Source organism: Pleuronectes platessa, chromosome 1 (genome assembly GCF_947347685.1).
Source record: "Pleuronectes platessa chromosome 1, fPlePla1.1, whole genome shotgun sequence".
In the NCBI taxonomy this organism is placed as follows: domain Eukaryota; kingdom Metazoa; phylum Chordata; class Actinopteri; order Pleuronectiformes; family Pleuronectidae; genus Pleuronectes; species Pleuronectes platessa.
Genome location: NC_070626.1, coordinates 23,161,023 through 23,178,035, shown reverse-complemented (window position 1 = coordinate 23,178,035; position 17,013 = coordinate 23,161,023). Strand labels below are relative to the sequence as shown.

At 41.4% G+C, this 17,013-nt stretch overlaps 5 protein-coding genes across 5 annotated transcripts; 3 read left to right on the top strand and 2 right to left on the bottom strand.

Moving 5' to 3' along the window:
* Window positions 1-101: 101 nt before the first annotated feature.
* On the bottom strand, window positions 102-2,013 carry trmt10c (tRNA methyltransferase 10C, mitochondrial RNase P subunit). Its single transcript, XM_053422064.1, has one exon. The coding sequence runs from the start codon at window positions 1,746-1,748 to the stop codon at window positions 231-233; it is 1,518 nt and encodes a 505-aa protein (XP_053278039.1). The 5' UTR covers window positions 1,749-2,013; the 3' UTR covers window positions 102-230.
* Window positions 2,014-2,211: 198 nt separating this feature from the next.
* Window positions 2,212-4,378, top strand: txnl4b (thioredoxin-like 4B). Its single transcript, XM_053419892.1, has 3 exons — window positions 2,212-2,404; window positions 2,494-2,645; window positions 3,461-4,378. The coding sequence occupies exons 1-3, from the start codon at window positions 2,273-2,275 to the stop codon at window positions 3,624-3,626; spliced, it is 450 nt and encodes a 149-aa protein (XP_053275867.1). The 5' UTR covers window positions 2,212-2,272; the 3' UTR covers window positions 3,627-4,378.
* A 385-nt stretch (window positions 4,379-4,763) lies between these two features.
* mrpl16 (mitochondrial ribosomal protein L16) lies at window positions 4,764-6,921 on the top strand. Its single transcript, XM_053419880.1, has 5 exons — window positions 4,764-4,995; window positions 5,415-5,486; window positions 5,725-5,873; window positions 6,008-6,301; window positions 6,509-6,921. Exons 1-5 carry the CDS (start codon window positions 4,926-4,928, stop codon window positions 6,698-6,700), a joined length of 777 nt encoding a protein of 258 aa, XP_053275855.1. The 5' UTR covers window positions 4,764-4,925; the 3' UTR covers window positions 6,701-6,921.
* An 826-nt stretch (window positions 6,922-7,747) lies between these two features.
* On the top strand, window positions 7,748-12,036 carry cenpq (centromere protein Q). Its single transcript, XM_053419867.1, has 9 exons — window positions 7,748-7,897; window positions 8,010-8,144; window positions 8,236-8,290; window positions 8,743-8,851; window positions 9,455-9,523; window positions 9,714-9,843; window positions 10,251-10,370; window positions 10,963-11,037; window positions 11,340-12,036. Exons 2-9 carry the CDS (start codon window positions 8,028-8,030, stop codon window positions 11,517-11,519), a joined length of 855 nt encoding a protein of 284 aa, XP_053275842.1. The 5' UTR covers window positions 7,748-7,897; window positions 8,010-8,027; the 3' UTR covers window positions 11,520-12,036.
* Window positions 12,015-16,110, bottom strand: LOC128437681 (prostaglandin D2 receptor 2). The gene is made up of 3 exons (XM_053419855.1): window positions 15,966-16,110; window positions 14,787-14,939; window positions 12,015-14,261 (listed from the first exon to the last, which is right to left on the bottom strand). Exons 2-3 carry the CDS (start codon window positions 14,922-14,924, stop codon window positions 13,314-13,316), a joined length of 1,086 nt encoding a protein of 361 aa, XP_053275830.1. The 5' UTR covers window positions 14,925-14,939; window positions 15,966-16,110; the 3' UTR covers window positions 12,015-13,313.
* Between the last annotated feature and the right edge of the window lie 903 nt (window positions 16,111-17,013).

The following is a 17,013-nucleotide window of genomic DNA, read 5'->3' as shown; positions in this document are numbered from 1 at the left end:
GGTGATTTTGTAATAAAAAAAGAAGCTGTGTTATACTTTGGTTTACTTCATCTGTATAAATGATGGTGATGCTATAATTTATCGTGAAAACACAAATTATTCGTTTATCAGATCAAAAATAAAGACCAAAGTAGTTTTTACCGTTTTTAAAGTGTGTTTTTTTAACATTTCCTCACAGTGCTTTTTACCTCAAATGTCCTTATTACAACTTGTTACAGTTTTTGAAGGCTTCACTCATCATTCCACCACGGCTTGCTGGCCTTATTTCTTTGTTCCACATTGTTCTTAAACGAAGTCCGTACTTTGGTCACAGCTGCTTTGTTTTCTCTGTCACTGGAAACTCCAGCCACTCTGTCTCTGCTGGTGAACCTGGGCTCAGTATGTGACCTGTAAAGACCCTGGTCCCCAGTTTTGAATGTCCTTTCTCCAGATCTGAACAGCCTGTCTCCATCCTCTCTTGGCCCATGATTTGTGACTCCCCGGCCCTTGTTATGGATAATCCCTTTATTCTGCTGCTGCTGCTGTGGCTGGAGGAATCCATCGTGCTTCCTCTTGGGCACGAACGTCAACGCCTCCTCCCATTTCCCCGTATCCTTGAGAGCGAGCATGATGCGGATCATCTGGTCCAGAGTCAGATTTTTGGCTCCTATCTCCCAGTGGAGGAACTCGTTCAGCGGTAAACGGGCCGTGGCCAGCTTCAGACGCTTGGCGTTGGCGAGGGACAAGCCCGACTGGATGGACTTGTCTACCAGAGCTCCGATGATGTAGACCTTGGAGTGGTCGAAGGTGCGGAGGACGTTGGGGGAGTCGGCGGTGAGGTACACGAGCCGGTCCCGGGGGAACACATCGACGTGCTGGCGCTCAGTGCTGGTGATGAGCAGGCGGTCCCAGGTCTCCTCGCCATAGCGTTTGAGCAGCTCCGTCTCGTAGGCACCACCCGGCTGCAGGTTGCAGAAGTGGAGGTGGTAGGGCTCAGTGGCACGCCGGTTCCACCCGTCCACCTCCATCAGCTGGGACACTGTGTTCTCCAGCTCCCGCCTGGACATGTTGGAGGAGTAGCTCAGGTCAAACACCAGCGGCTGGTTGAACAGCATGGCCTGGGCGCTCTTCCAGGCCAGCACTTTGTCCAGGGAGCGGCTCCAGAACTTGAGGAGGAAGGTGTTTCTCATCTCCTCTGTATCACCGCCCTCCTCCCTCCTTCGCTCCAGCATGGCTTCCCTCTCCACCTTCCTCTGCTGCTGCTTCTCCTTGTGGCTCCGCTTGTAGCCCTCCTTGATGGCCAGGTACTTCAGGTACTTCTTCCTGCCGGACTTGGTGGTGAGCTTCGACAGCTCCTCCACCTCCTCGTCTGTCATCTCTACGGGTACCAGCTTCCCAGCCTGCCGCCACATCACGACCAGATCCCTGGTGGCCTCCAGGGAAGAAACGCCACCTTTCTCATCCTGGTCGCTTCCCTCCTCTTCATCTTCGAGCTGTTGTCTCTCTTCTGATACAGCGTTCGATCTCATCACAGATTTCCATTTGTCCAGATCGACTGTCTCCGGCTCGTCTGACTTGTCTCCTTCAGGCTGCAGAGCATCTTTCCACACCGGGCTGCCGGTGCTGAGGAGGCGTGCAGACACGGAGGCTCTGTGGTGACAGACTGGGAGAAAGCCTGGGAGCTTCTGTCGACTGGTGACACAAGATGCCACAAACCGACTGCACCGGTAGGCTTCATGAAACCCCTGGATGTTGAAGAGCCGCAACATCGCGAGGAAGAAACTGCAGTTGAGAGCTCAGGCTAGGAAATAAACACTTCCGCTACGAGTGGAATGGTTTAAACGGAACACAGGAAGTAACGGAGGAAGACCCGTTTCTGTGACATTTTATAAAATAATTACAAGTTAAAGCTGAACCGTGTTTCACGTCTGAAGTTTCCGGGAACTTAGCTCCACCTGGTCTGTGTCCATGCTTGTCAGAACGATATGGAAGGTCACGTTGCCACACGGTGTCGCAGTGTAATATGACGTAGTGAAATTAAACTTAGTGTTATTTTATCCTGCTTACCGCAGCATATTGATAAACCAATAGAAAATCACTGTAGGTTTTATCCTCTGTTAAATCCCACTATAAATCATGCTAATATTCTTTATTATTATTATACATATATGTTGTTTTTTGCAGTACAAATATTTTTGCTTCTGTTTCTAGGTGAATTTTTTACAGCGTTGCACAGCGGCAGGGACGTAACTTCCTCTAGGTAACAAAATAAGACGTTTCGTTAGCCGCCAACATGAGTTACTTTTTGCCGAAATTAACTTGTAAAAAAGACATAGATGAGGTTATTAAATGCGTGGCGGAGAAAGTCGTAGTTCTGAGGTTCGGCAGAGACGAAGACTCGGTTTGTCTCCAGCTCGACGAGATTGTAAGAAAGAAAAATAGATACAAAAACCGCTGCTCAGAGTCTGTGTGTTTATGCTAATGTGATAATCTGTCGTTTCTGTCTTATTGCAGTTATCAAAAACTTCCCACGACCTCAGCAACATGGCGTCGATCTACATCGTGGATGTGAACAAAGCTCCGATCTACACGAGATACTTCGACATCAGCTACATCCCCTCCACCGTCTTCTTCTTCAACGGGCAGCACATGAAGGTGGATTATGGGTGAGAGAGATGCTGAATACACGAAAATTAAGGTTTTCAGTATTAAATGACCGCCACAGCTTCTCAGAGGGATGACTTCACTCACTCCTTGTTTGGTTTAGTCAAATCGAGTAAAAAATGTCCATCATGATTGCTAAGAGTCCAAACTGACCTATTTAAACTGCTTGTCAGTGGTCTATGATAATACTTTATATATAAAAAGCAATCTGCTGATCATGTATTCCTGTTGAAGGCTGGTGCCGGCCAGAGGAAATTAAAGTTCATGTCATCAGTCAGAGATGCTGCTGATGTGAAGAGGCAAACAGCACTGTGCTCATTCAAGATTTATATATTTTTGGATTGTGCTTTTTTTTTTTTTACCTGCCCGATGCAACAGAGTATGGACACTAAAGAAAAGCATTATGATATAAATCATCTGCAAAGTTTGGTTTTCACTTCATCATTCGTACACGTCTAAACAAAGCTAAAGTAGCAGCCAATAGCAGCTTAGTCGCTACACATTCAGTCAATTAAATTTACAGAGCCAAAGGTAACACCTTCAAATGTCTTGTCTTGTCTGAACAATGATACATGACAAAGACCAGCCTGAAAAATTACAAACACTTGCTAATTTTTGTATCTGTTAATCGACTAATTTATTAACTGAACAACTTTGATTTAAAGTCACAAAATCCAGCTGCAATCTGGTTGTCGAAATAACCGATCACATCAAAACATACAAACATTGAGCTACCACAGGCGTGAACACTGTGATGAAACTTTATAATCCCGGATTTATGTTTGGTTGATAATAATTTTACTTTTCTCTCTTTCAGCTCCCCAGATCACACCAAATTTGTCGGCAGTTTTAAGACAAAGCAAGATTTCATGGATCTGATTGAAGTCATATACAGAGGAGCCATGCGGGGAAAGATGATTGTTCAGAGTCCCATCGACCCTCGGAATATTCCCAAATATGATCTCCTCTATCATGGGATTTAAACTCAGGACGTCCACTGTGCGGCCTTACGATCATAATGTTTTGTTGCGGAGAGGCATCTGCCACTGCTGAGTGATTAAGTCACAAAATGTCTTCAACCTTCAGATACTAAACAACTACCTGAAGAAGTTTTCATCTGAAGTATTGCAGATTAGTAACCTAATTAAATATATTCACGTTCCAACAGAAGGTAAACATCACATGACCCCTTACGTTTTGTACTCTGTTGTGTGTTTGCGAAGTTTTGATACATGCACGTTCCAGTCAGTGGTTTCATAATATTCCACTGATCGACTGGTTCCACAGGAACCTGAAGGTGCTGTTGAGGAAAAGTGAAAGCTTGTAAATATGGATATTAACAATGTATATTTCATAGTTTTAAAGAATTAAAATCTGAGAAATGTAGAAAGTTCATTATAACTTTGTTTACTAGAAAACTTCAAAGGACTCTGGTGTACTTACACAAACTTCACCTAAACCTCATATAGTGTGAATGTGACTGACTAAGATAGAACAAATATACACAATAAAATGTTTAAGATCCCATATTCAAATGTATTAACAGCAGGACTTTTTTATGTTCATGTTTTACGGATAGCGTGAGTTGAGAAGAATGTAGCTTTGCTGTAATTTATTTTTTCCCGTGTAAAAATGTGTCTTGTGCTTTTTTGATATTTCCAATGGAAATCAGCTGTTTATCGGCAAAACGATACATGCTATGTCCTGGCAATAAACTTTTATATGTTACAACGCACCAGAGTTTTTTTCCCCCTGTCTTCCTGTAAACTGTTTTAAGTTAATGTTTATAGTGTAGGGTTAATTTGTAGGGTTACAGTTTCTCAGTGTAAAGAGGAGCAGCTTTTGTCTGGATTGTGTTCACAGTCATCACATTGGTTCATCATGCAAACTGTAATAAATGTTTTTGACTGAGGTTTTAGGAATAGAACAAAAACGGGGATTATTAGAGGAAGTTGTATCAGACTGCATTAGTTTCAGTTTAGTGTAGATACAACTAATACACTTAATAAATAACGTTGTAAAGTCGATCTAAGTCTGTTGCTATGATTATGACTGGTTTATTTTAAACTCTGTCTGGCTTTTATTGTGAAAAACACTCGGACAGATAGGAAGTGATTCTTCTTCTGACGGAACACTGCCGGAAGTGGTGCAGCAGAAATGGCAGCGACCTTCTTCAGAGCGTGCTCACGTCAGTTTAGTTAATTCACTGAATATAATGTTCATGTGTCGACCCCAGGAAGTGACGGTCTAGTGTCTGTAGAGTCCAGCTAAACATCACTGACATGATCTCATTCATCAAGGCCGCTGCGGGCGGACTGACCGGACTCTGCAGATCCTCCGGTCACCGACAAGGTAACGACACTGACACTGTCTGTGCTGTATTTATTCTCCTATGGGTATATTTAACAGGTAGTGTGCATATGAATAAACACTGACACACACAGATAGAACATAACGCTGTTTGCTCCAATAGACAACAAGTTATTAGATCAATGATATAAGGACATGGAAGGACACTAAAGATAATATTTACCTAACAGTATTATTATAAGTTGTTGACAAAGATATAAAATAAAGAACAATTATCTGATGCAGTAATTGTGAGGCATTCAAAACACGTATTGCCATACAAGCATAATTGTCTAAATAATATAGTATAAACTTTATATAATCCTTGGCGGAGGTTATAACTCAGAAGCAGTCATTTGTCAAATTCAGAAATGTAAACTGAGCTAATTAAGCATTAACATATGATCATTCTGTTTTCACAGGTCCTTTGTACAGCCACTTGAAAGTCCTGGCTGCTGGACTCAAGACGTATGACATCCCACCAGACTTCAGTGGTAATCATTTATCATCTGATCATGTATTTGTTGTTTTGTCTTATGTATTTTTGTTTGATTGCACAAAATAATTACTAGGGTGCATGTCAACAGCGGAGTGGAAACACCACAGAGTTCACAGACATTTGAGTTTGATCAAGATTTCTTTTAAATTCTCAGTTTAACAAGACGTATGTCCTTGAAACTGTACGTTATCGTTGTTCTCATGTTTCTTTGTTCTTGTGTTTACCTTTCATAGATGTGGTGCTGCCTGAGAAACCTAAGCTAAAGTTCATTAACAAGGTGCCCAACTTAAAAAAGGCCAAAAAAGAGATGAAGAAGCTACGTGATATCCAAGGACCGGCGAGGGCAGCAAATACCTTCACTACAGGATCATACGCTATCGTGGTGAGTCCATTTATTCACTGTAAAACGTGACCGCTGCTCAATGCATTAAAGTCTATGAAAATGATATACTTTCATCTGATTCATTGATTCAACTGACCTTTTTCTCTTCTGCTGTCTCTCTCTCTGATGTTCAGGCCCTGGGCGGGGGCTACCTACACTGGGGTCACATAGAGATGATTCGTCTGACCATCAACCGCAAGATGGATTCCCGGACTACATTTGCCCGGTGGCGCGTCAATGCACCATACAAGCCCCTCACCCGTAAAGGTCTGGGTCAGCGCATGGGTGGAGGAAAGGGAGCCATCGACCACTATGTGACGCCTGTGCGCTACGGTCGTTTAATCGTGGAGGTGGGAGGAAAAGTGGAGCTGGGGGAGGTGCAGCATATTTTGATTGAGGTGGCAAAGAAGCTGCCTTTCCCTGCCAAGGTGAGAAAACAAAGATCTACTTTGCCAATTTCTATATTAACAAATGTAATGTGTTCCTGAAAGTATTTTATATTGAGTACTAACGTCTAGAATATATCATTTATTTCTTTTGAACACTGTAATTGTAATTCATTTCAACATTTACTACATTTTTTTTTCTCTCTGGTATTTCTTTGTTAAAATGTTTTATCGTTGATTTTTTTCCAGGTCATGAGCAGAGAGAGCCTAGCAGAGCTGCATCAGAAGCAGGCTGATATGGAGGAGAACAACCAGAATCCCTGGACCTTTAAGCAGATAGTGCAGGGCAACATGCTGGGGATCAGAAAGGTGCTCAGCCCCTTTGACCTGCACAACCACGGACGCTTCACTGGCAAATTTCACATCCCGGGGAGGGTATGACAGACCTGAGGGACGGGAATCAATAAACTGTGGCACCATCCAGACCAAACTGTTGAAGAAGGAGTCAACATTTTGGAAACCAGACTTTCTGTCACATTCGTAAAAACTTTCTTCCATATTTGTTTTGGCATCGTTATTAGAGCCATTGTCATTTTGTTAAACAGACACGCTTTCCATTTTTCTGCTTTGAAAAAACAAATAAAACATGTATTTCAGTTTCACATTGTGACTCAAGTATTTTGAAAATATTCAATTTGAGTCTTTTTGATTTATCAACTAAATTGTCAAGAACAAAAAAACATGCAGTTGAAGAAAAAATATTTACTTCTGTTTATAAAAAAAAAACGATCATGACAAACATTCCAAAATCTAAAGGAACTAATTTATTTGGATGACGAGAGATGCTTCTCATCCTATATCAACAGTTGTCAGGGTTACACTTGTACATGCTCTGTCATTTGTTGCATTAAAAGTAAAACACAATTCAGAGACAGTGTGCAAATAAACATTATCTTAAGAAAATATTTGGATATGAGGATATTGAAATAAATATACCATTGATATAAAGTTGAGTCATATATGAGCAGGGAGATCCCTAGTGTTAATTATAATAAAACCTTTTATTTATGGCCTTAAAAGACAGTTATAAAAGCAATGTAACAAAAAGATCAATAAAAACAACTGTCAACAAAACATTCAGTAGTTTTGCCAAATTATATTTAATAATATTATATAATTTACTATACTTGATGTCTCCAGAACGACAGATCTATATAAAAATGTTTTTTAATAATGTAAATTACCTTTCAATCTATTTTAAATGGATGGTGCTCTATGCCCTATCTTTTTCCTCACAGGTAGCGTTTTGGTCCTGGCGTATTAATGCAGTGGTAACTTTCTAGTATAATTGAAATGAGCCATGTTTGTACATGCATCAATGACCTCACATATTAATATTTCATCTTAACATGAGCAGCTTCCATTTTTAGCACAAGTGATGAAATGCATTTACCCTGAGAAGAGGAGCCGCTGCCTGACAGACCTACTCCGGGGCAAGTTGTACCATGTCCCACGCATGCGCGTTATTCGAAAGTAACCGCGAAAAGCAGCTCGGAGGCTAACGAGTCATGAGCTCAAGTTATTAAACTAACATGTCCGCGGTAGTTCTGACTTGACGGAATACAACTTGTGTTCAAGGCAAGTTTTAACACAACGGAAGTACATGTTTATTGTAGCCTCTGCACCAGTGACGCTTTGTTTATGTTAGCTTAGCTCAACCAGACATTAACGTCACGTTACTTTCCATCAGCTCGCCAGCAGATACAGTATGAAACCTGTACGAGGCTCCAGCCGGCCGCCATCCAAAGCTCCTGGTTTAAAACACAAGAGGAAGACGACGAAAGAGACGAAGAAACAACAGACAGCACAGACGGCACAACAGCAGGTGAGTGTTGACTCGTGTCTGTAGTGTCCTGTCAGTCTGTGGTTGACTTGTGAGCTACTGTTGTTGATGTTTCATGGTGTGTTTACTGCAGGACCCGGAGCTCAGGGACGAGAGCAGCCACAGCAGAGCAGCACAGAAGAGGAAAGGTAAGAGCCACATGTCCACACAAGACAATAACAAGTAGAATGAAATGGAATACTATACATGTATGATTCTTTATTATAAAGGCAACGTTGGCTACTTTGTCATTTCGACACTCATAACTTGCTCATGTGAAATATATATATGTGTTTTAAACTCCATCATTAACCATGAACAAGAGGGAGGTGACATATCTGTGTCTCTCAATGAAAGACAATCACTTGACAAACAGCAAAACCTTTTATAAATCTGAGCTTCATCAATAGTTATACTGTGAGTGCACACTTTTGGTATATTGCTATCGATTACATTTATATTTTGGTAACAGTTATTATTATTGTTTCATTTCTCAGCCATAGTAAACATATGAGACCATGTAGGGTTAATGCTGGAACACCATTCTGTCTGTGGTCCTCAAAGCAAACAAACTTTTTTGTTCTTCTTGTGTCTGGAACAGCTGAAGATTCACCTTCGAGTGCAAAGAAAGTCAAGGGACAAAATAACTGGAAGCAGTTGCCACAGTCCACCATCGTTTCTCTGGAGAACATAATGGACCTGTCATTGCTGTGAGTTTCAATGCTCAACACCTGTGAGCCTCTCGTTGGTGCGCTGAGAAGGATTGTTTATTTATTTTTTTGGCTTATTAAATAAATTTGCCTTTCTTCAAAAGTTGATGCAGTTTTTATTTTATTGTAGCATGTCAATAGACACTCTGCCTTCTACAACAGAACAGTTTTTACACCCCTCACTTGTTTTATAGATATATTTTGCAGTAAAGACATTCAGATACTAACAAATACAAGACAGACAATTAGGTGGGAAGCCTCTCAAGAGAACATGACCTGTGGCCCTGGTGAGTTAGATTGAAAGTGTAGCAGTAGGGCATCATCCCATTCACCCATTCCTCTGTTCATATAGATCTCCTCAATCTATAATCAGACGGTGTCTGGGTTGTTCACTATTCCAAATAAATATCTTTGTTATCCTGTTAATTCATCTGAAATATGAAAGACATACAATGCAAGTAAATGGATGAGGTCATTAAGGTTTGGCCCACCATTTGTTTTTAGGATGTTAACCTGGTCAAATAAGTCGCCGTCCATCTATTAACACCACAAGTTTGTCAAAATCCACATAACGAAGATACTCTCTTCTCTCCGTGTTATCAGAGCTGTTCTTGCTTTGAAGAGGACAGACAGGAAAGAGAGCCAGGAACATCTGAACCTGATGAAAACCAGGTAAGTACTAAGTTAATTTGAGACTGACTGATCCAGTGAAAGTTGATAAATTAATATCAAAATATCACCCCACCCTTCTCCCCAACCTTTTATTGATGTAAACATCATTATTTCATGAAAGTGAACAGGTAAAACATTGATGGTTTTTTCGTTGCACTTTTTATTTGGCTGATGAATTTAACTTTTTCAGGTTCCTTGCTCAGTGTGCACAGCTCACAGCTCCAGTGCACAAACAAAAAGATTTGAAGAGTTCACATCACCATCACCAGGAGGAGACCAAGAGGGCTGTGGCTGGAAAGTCGAGTTTGAGCAGAGTGGAGGTGAGAAACACTGTCATCTGGGGGTTATACAGTTCTTTTACGATCATTGGTTAATAGAAAATTAATTTGCAGTAGTTTTAACTATCTTTTCTAAAACAAAACGAACAGGTTGGTTTAATTTATCTGTTGGTTGGACAAAGTAGGTGATTCGTTTAAACTTGGTAGAATTTTCTTCCTCGTGTTCCTTTGGTATCTTGGAGTTGATTTTTTGTTTTCTTTTTAAGTAAAACATATTGTAAAGTCATAAAGTTTATTGTTGAACAATATCGAAGGAATCATTGTCAGCTTTGTAAAACATTATATATATTTTCACTCCCTAATATCTGTATTGGCTGCGCTCTCATTAATTATGTATTTTAGATGTCAGGAAATTGTGTCACATTGTGTCATGTTGTCCTTATTACCAGGAAGACTTGCGGGCAGTGGTCCGTGCTCTGGAGAATGCTGAGGAGCAGACCGTCTCTTTACAGCAGACATGCAGAGCACTGAGAGACCAGGTAGAGGAAGAGGAGGAGAAGGCTAAAGAGGTACGACATAGTGACACAAGACTACATACAAATATGCTTTAAATTGTTTATGTGGCCTGAACTTTTAATACCATCTGTTAGTATATTATTCTTAGTGTGAATATGTTTTTTGTACGCTGCCTGTTTTCATGTCCACAAAGGAAACACCCATTTTGGACAGGATAATAAAAAAAACAGTTACACACTGAAATATGCAGCTAATATGTTTTAAGATATGTTTGGACGAGAAATGTTATCTAATCTGTCTTGTGTGTTTGAGATTTGAATTTATTAAATAGGCCATTTCATTAGTGTAGACGTTAGTATTGAGGTGACCCAGAAAGGGAAGTGGTTGCATTTCTCTCAGCATGAGCGAGTCTGAACACATCTTGTCGGTTCAGTGGAAGAGCGTGGTAGAACAGCTGAAATGTGGGGTCTGAGCTAATAGGTATTTTTCTTAAGAAAGGACGCCTTAGCACCACGTACAGGAAATATATATCTTTCCACATCAAAGCATTTTTTTCATGTTTGGTAATTATCTCAATTATTCGAGGGAGAGATAACATTTTATGATTTTCTAACACATAAAATTTCTTCCTGTCGGTTCACACAGATTCTTCAGATAAGTAGACAGGCAGTTCTTAACCTTCGTCCTCATCCGCCACAAAAAGACAAAACATCATCAGAGGTGAGTGCGAGTAGTGCACAAAACACTCTTTCACAATATCTACTATGTGCTCGACTTGTTCTTATTGCTTAATACATGTTATTACTATTTGAGGTATTTATGTTGTTGAGATGTAGTGGAAAGGTGTGAGTCAGCTTTTCCTTCATTGTAACTTCTTTAAGCCTGTCTCATGTAAGACAGAGATAAAGTGACATCCGGAGCTTTAGGTTTTCGTGTTGATCTTATCAACTACTGCCGACCAAAAGTACACCAGAAGGACACAATCTATGGTCGTGCTGAATATTTGTTTTTGTTTTCCTCAGACAATGAAAAAGATTATAGCAGACAGTGACTCTGAAGCCACTGCACGAAGACTGGGAGAAATTCTGCAGAAGTCTAAGAACGCACAGGTGCTGCTTCTACACGCACACAAACACGCTGATCGACTGTTCAGCTCCGGCTGCAGCACCAGCAGTGGTTCACCTTGTTCAGAAGGAACTTAGCCAAGTCTTCCTTTACACCCGTCGGAAAACAATTGTTTGAACAAAGTTTACAGGTGTAAGTATTGTGTGCACACACTGTTTGGAGTGTGTGAAAATATAACCTGGTCTCAAAGAAACTCAGTTCCACTTTTTTCAATAAGCAAATTCAGCTCCAACATTGCCACCAGTTATTGTAGTGCTACCGACAGCAGTTGTGTAAACCAGATGATTTTGTTGAAGATTGTGGAAGTATGTAAAAATGAGGGTGGAAGTGACACTTCCCTTCTGGAAATTCATTGAGGTTGAAGTCACACTCTGCTTCTCGTCTCCGGTTTGGTGCTTTCCCCTCAGCATTCAGTGAATGTTGTATTTGAATTAACATTTACACTAGAGATGCATTGGTTTGTGGTTGAATGAATGTTCAGATATCCAACTTCATATTCAGCATGCTGTAGAAAAGTATCAACAAACAAGCCTGCAAGTGTTTGTATGATCAGGTGTAAGAAAATTATACAATTTAATAAAAAATCAACTTTTATTTATGAATGTTTTAATGTAGACAGAAAATACATGTAAAGTGCCACCATTCATTTACATTGAAGCCATTTTGTTTTCTTGTTTTGCTTTGTCCTCACAGTCATACATTCAGTGGGTCATTCAGTAGGAACAGGTAGCAACGGGTTGGTCGATACGGACCATAGACTGTACAAAAAACAAATAAATTTATATCATAACAGTTCCACAAAGGTGATGCCAAATCGCCTTCATTGCCCCTTGGTGGCTGGCTGAGTTATAGGGCACCCTCCTCCATGTCAATGGATGGGACACGTACCAAACTAAGGTAGTGTTCATACCATTAAAACAGGTGTGAAATGTCATGATTGACAGCTGGGACTGACTCATGTGTTGTCGTCTGCATGTATCAGCCTGGAGACCTGTGGTTCATCTTTATATACAGTCTGTGATCAGGACCTTTTTTAACATAGGAATCTCATACAGGCATAAGAAAATCTGAGTATATGTTACATGAGTCATACTGAGACGGTACGTGTGAGCCATTATGTAATGTTGTATTGTAAGCACCCATTACTATGGAGACCGGAATCTCTAATATTCAAACATGGGGCCTGAGGCTTCATATCTAGGAAGGTGTTTCCTGCCCGCAAACCAACATACAAGATGGTTCACGAATTGGCTTTTGATTCCAGCTAAGACCCTGCCTTCAGCGTGTCGCAACAGAAGAGGCATTTTTAGAGTCCTCAGTCATCTGGTTTTACTGACCATGTATCTTCTTGTTCCACGGTAGAGGAATCCAGTGTTTCATCTGTCAGGCAAATTATGAGAGCTGAGCTGTGTTTACCCAAAATGTTGAAATTATGATTTCTGCCAACATCAATCCACGCCCTTTAAAACAAACTTTTTTATGCTAATCTCCTGTCAGCAGTGTTTCTTACATGGTCGAATGACACAAATGGGAGCAGTCGAACTATGATTCAGCCTCAATCAGTTCAGATTACAGTCAAATCTGTGCAGCAGGAGAATGTCTCCTCTACATATAGGTCACGAGATCCAACAAAGTTTTCCATCTGCTGGGCCCTTCACACTGGTCTGGAAAAGACTGGCCTGAAAATTTCACTCAACTCCTCAAACCTCTTTCGCATCGTTACTCGGCTCCCTTTTTGGATTGGTTAGGAGCTATCTGCACTATTGGAGGAATCAACCAATTAAAAGCCACATCTACATTTTAGAAATATAAAAAGCATTTATGTTTTGAACTAACAAAACGACCTGAAACTCACACTGTTGACCCCTCGGTTACATCCGTGAGTTCTTCAGTGACTTCCTCCGTATGGACTCTGTGGAGTCGTCGTTGAAAAGTCGCTCAATCGTGGAGACAAGTGAAGCTTTGACAGCCCGGCTTAAGCCTCTGGCAGCAAACACATAGAGCACAGGATTAACAGCACTCTTGATGTACACCAGGTACAGTGATATGTATTTGCCAATTAACGAGCTTCGATACAGCCCTTTCCAATTAGGGTGAGCCACGGCCAAGGCTCCCAGGAACCTACAAACAAAATAGGGCACCCAGCAGGTGAGGAAGAGGAGCATGGTGAAAAAGAGCACGTGGTACATCCTGGTCATCCTGCGTGCAGTTGAAGGGCTGGAGGAGGTGGATGTTGGAGACAGTGCTTGGTGCTGAACGGTGAGTAGGACGGCCATGTTACTTCCCAGGAACACCAGCAGGGGCAGGATGAAACCTACTATTGTCTCTGTGAGAAACAGCCCCATGTTAAAGTCTCCGCTCTCTAAACACTGGTATTTTCCGTTAATTTCAAACAGGACAGCGCTGTGCAAGTAGGGGGTAGACATAATGGTGGCTACCAGCCATATGAGTCCACAGGCCAGAGGAACAGCCCAGGAAGGCCGTCGCAGGCGAGCCCACACAGGTCTTAGCAGACACAGGCATCGCTCCAACGCCACAGCACAGAGAAGGAAGGCGGAGGCGTACAGCCCCAGGCCTCGCAGGAATATGATGAAGTGGCAAAAGGCAAGACCAAACGGCCAGCTGTAGTCGTGAGCAATGTAGCCCAACATGAGTGGGGTCCGCAGGAGAAGCACCAAGTCAGCTAGGGCCAGGTTCAGTACATAGATACGGAAGCTGCTGGCGGCACGTGTCTGCTCACCACTGCCTCGGCGCTGCAGGTGGCTGTGACGCTGCAGTCCAAGTGCCCAGACCACCAGCACATTCAGAGAGATGCCCACCTGGAGGAGCCGAGAGAAGCAGCAGGACTTGAGACTTCGATGACTTTAAAAGAATCAGTTTAACTTTTACAGGACTGAGCTCTTGTCCTCTTGGAAAGAGTTAGATGAGACGATCAATAGGACTCTCATGTCTGCTCAATAGATATTAAACTGCAAAGGAAGTTAGCTTAGCTTAGCATAGCATAGAGGCTGGAAACAGATGGAAATTGCTAGCCTGGCTTTGTCAAAAATAATAACGTCTGACAAACTGGCACAACCTAATGTTCATTATAAACATGTTATATGTTTTCTTTGAAATCGGATCAACAGAAGTGTAAGATGTTGTGGTTTTATTAGGCGTGTGCACTTGGCCCAGAAACAGTCTTTGCATTTCTCCAAAATGTTAAGCTATTTATTTAAAAGATGTTAAGGGAAGACCTATCTATCTACCTGAGTCCCTGAACTCAAAGTCCCAAAACTCATGAACTATCTGTGTTTTCAGCTCCAGGTCCAATAGCAGGGTACAAGCCACCAAGAATTTCTCACCAGAAAGACGAGCAGAGTCACTGTTATCTGGATTCCCATGATGGCCTCTTCTTGCCAAGAGCTGCTGGAGAGGTTGGGGCTGGTCAGAGGCTGGTTCACTGCATTGACAGGAAACTGTGTCCCAGTCATGTTAGCCATGGACGTGACGTGAACCTGGAGAGGAGGCGAAACACATGAGGCATATTTTATGTTATTTTTTTTCATCTGTGGTTGTTTGCTATGTGGCAGGATTATGCAAAAACTAGTGGACAGATTATCAAATAACCCTGTTGTTGGTCTGAGAATATCCCATTCAGTTTTGGTGGTGATCTAACCACGTTGGAAATTTGTGCAGATGTTGATTAATGATCCGGATATTGTGAATCAAAATACACATTTTACATGGGGGTGATCTTTATTGTACAGTGCCAAATATTCCTTTCAACTATATCAGATAATTTATATTTTACCTGCATTAAATAACAGTTTGAGTTCTGCAAGTTCCTGTCTGGCTACAAATATGGATTTCACTTGTGTCCGTTGCCTAAATGTTGGACAGGCTTATGTGGAAATCACACAGACCACAGACTTCCTTCCAACTTTTTCAGAAATCGCGGTGAATAATGTGAGTTTAGCAATGCAACCTGTGGCTTTTTTTAGCATGTCTGCCAACAGACAGATAACGTTAAAAGGACTTTGCATTGGTTTGCAGGTGACTTATCTTTAACTTAACCTAACCACTACATGCTTACCCCAGTGCTGTAGAAAATGGAATAGATAACCAAACAAGGAGCAGCTTTTCTCTCTAAAAACTTCAACGCCTCACAATGATATAACACACACCCACAGATCAGCCATGTGTTGTTTTAGCAGTAATGATTCAAGAGACAGGAATCAGATTTTGTCCCCTGAAGGCTCTGCTGCCCCGGGGTCCTGACTGAACGCACATCTAGACTGAGCCTGTTTGTTTGCAGCGTGGGTGACATCAGCATTCACGCTGATAACACTCCTGTGTGAATCAACCCCTCCTTTGGTCTCCACACAGAAGCAGCACTCCCCCTTGCCAAAGCAACTGATAGCAGTTGTGATTTTCAGTGATCAAAAGCTCGTAAAATTCAGATTCCCAGTATCAGCGGGGACCAATACGGATAGGAAACAGGATTTACACAATCTTGTAAATTTAAAGAGTTTGTTTCTTACCTCCTTCGTTGTCCTTGTGTGTGGGAGAGACTGAGCAGGAGATAGAGAGAGGTGTGCTCACTGGCTGCTATTAGTTCATTATCACCCCCTCCTTCGTTCTCTCTCTTTTCTTTTCTGTATGATTGCATAGTCTTCAGCCAATGAAAAGCCATTTCCTGTGTCCAAACTGATTTGCCTAAGCACACATTAACTATAACAGCATAAAAGGCAAAGAGAACCAAGTTATACATTAAACTGATGATTCATTGATACATTGAAAAATGTTGCAGTAAAACATCCATGTTCTCCAGGTTATTACTTTATACTTTATTGTTTCTGTGGATACTCTGACATACTTTTCCAGATGAGACACTTTTGCTCAGTAGATGTAAAATCTGACAGGAAGAACTGGGAGGAAGGGGGAGTAAAATGCGGTAAATGTCCCCCATTTGCCCTCGAACTGACAATGCTAAAATTACATGACATCTTAAAACCCCATGACACCTTTATACATCATTATTTATATAGAAACATCAGAGAAGCAATAAGTGTTTTTTAACACTGGAAAAATATAAAAGGTCCTGGATGATACAATAAGCAAAGTAAACCGGGTTACTTTTAACATTCAAAACCGTACGTGTTTTAAAACAATAACATCCGGTTAAGCAGACCGTTGTGGTTTCTGCTTCTGCAAGCTGTGGTTTAGCAGCTGGACCTAAGTTTGTCAGAAGTAACAGAGCAAACAGCGACTCAAGATCTCCGTTTCGATTCCCAATATAAAGTGCCTTGCATAAGTATTCACCCCCCTTGGACTTTTTCCCATTATGTACTGTTACTAACTGGAATTCAAATAGACTTAAATAAACTTTTTCCCGTTTGATCAACAAAACATGCATAGTACTTTGGAGGTGCAAAATACATTTTATTGTGAGACAAACAATAATGAGAACAAAAAAGTTGACATCTGTTGGGTGCATAAGTATTCACCCCCCTGTGTCAATACTTGGTAGAACCCCCTTTCGCTGCAATTACAGCTGCAAGTCTTTTGGGGTATGTCTCTACCAGCTTT

Bases quoted from the DNA above. Each gene is read 5' to 3' on its own strand.
- trmt10c (XM_053422064.1), bottom strand. From the start codon at position 1,748: ATGTTGCGGCTCTTCAACATCCAGGGGTTTCATGAAGCCTACCGGTGC.
- txnl4b (XM_053419892.1), top strand. From the start codon at position 2,273: ATGAGTTACTTTTTGCCGAAATTAACTTGTAAAAAAGACATAGATGAG. The intron at 2,405-2,493 runs GTAAGAAAGAAA...GTCTTATTGCAG, and splicing joins GTCTCCAGCTCGACGAGATT to TTATCAAAAACTTCCCACGA. The intron at 2,646-3,460 runs GTGAGAGAGATG...TCTCTCTTTCAG, and splicing joins CACATGAAGGTGGATTATGG to CTCCCCAGATCACACCAAAT.
- mrpl16 (XM_053419880.1), top strand. From the start codon at position 4,926: ATGATCTCATTCATCAAGGCCGCTGCGGGCGGACTGACCGGACTCTGC. The intron at 4,996-5,414 runs GTAACGACACTG...CTGTTTTCACAG, and splicing joins ATCCTCCGGTCACCGACAAG to GTCCTTTGTACAGCCACTTG. The intron at 5,487-5,724 runs GTAATCATTTAT...TACCTTTCATAG, and splicing joins CATCCCACCAGACTTCAGTG to ATGTGGTGCTGCCTGAGAAA.
- cenpq (XM_053419867.1), top strand. From the start codon at position 8,028: ATGAAACCTGTACGAGGCTCCAGCCGGCCGCCATCCAAAGCTCCTGGT. The intron at 8,145-8,235 runs GTGAGTGTTGAC...TGTTTACTGCAG, and splicing joins CACAGACGGCACAACAGCAG to GACCCGGAGCTCAGGGACGA. The intron at 9,844-10,250 runs GTGAGAAACACT...CCTTATTACCAG, and splicing joins CGAGTTTGAGCAGAGTGGAG to GAAGACTTGCGGGCAGTGGT.
- LOC128437681 (XM_053419855.1), bottom strand. From the start codon at position 14,924: ATGGCTAACATGACTGGGACACAGTTTCCTGTCAATGCAGTGAACCAG. The intron at 14,262-14,786 runs GTGAGAAATTCT...CGGCTCCTCCAG, and splicing joins TGACTCTGCTCGTCTTTCTG to GTGGGCATCTCTCTGAATGT.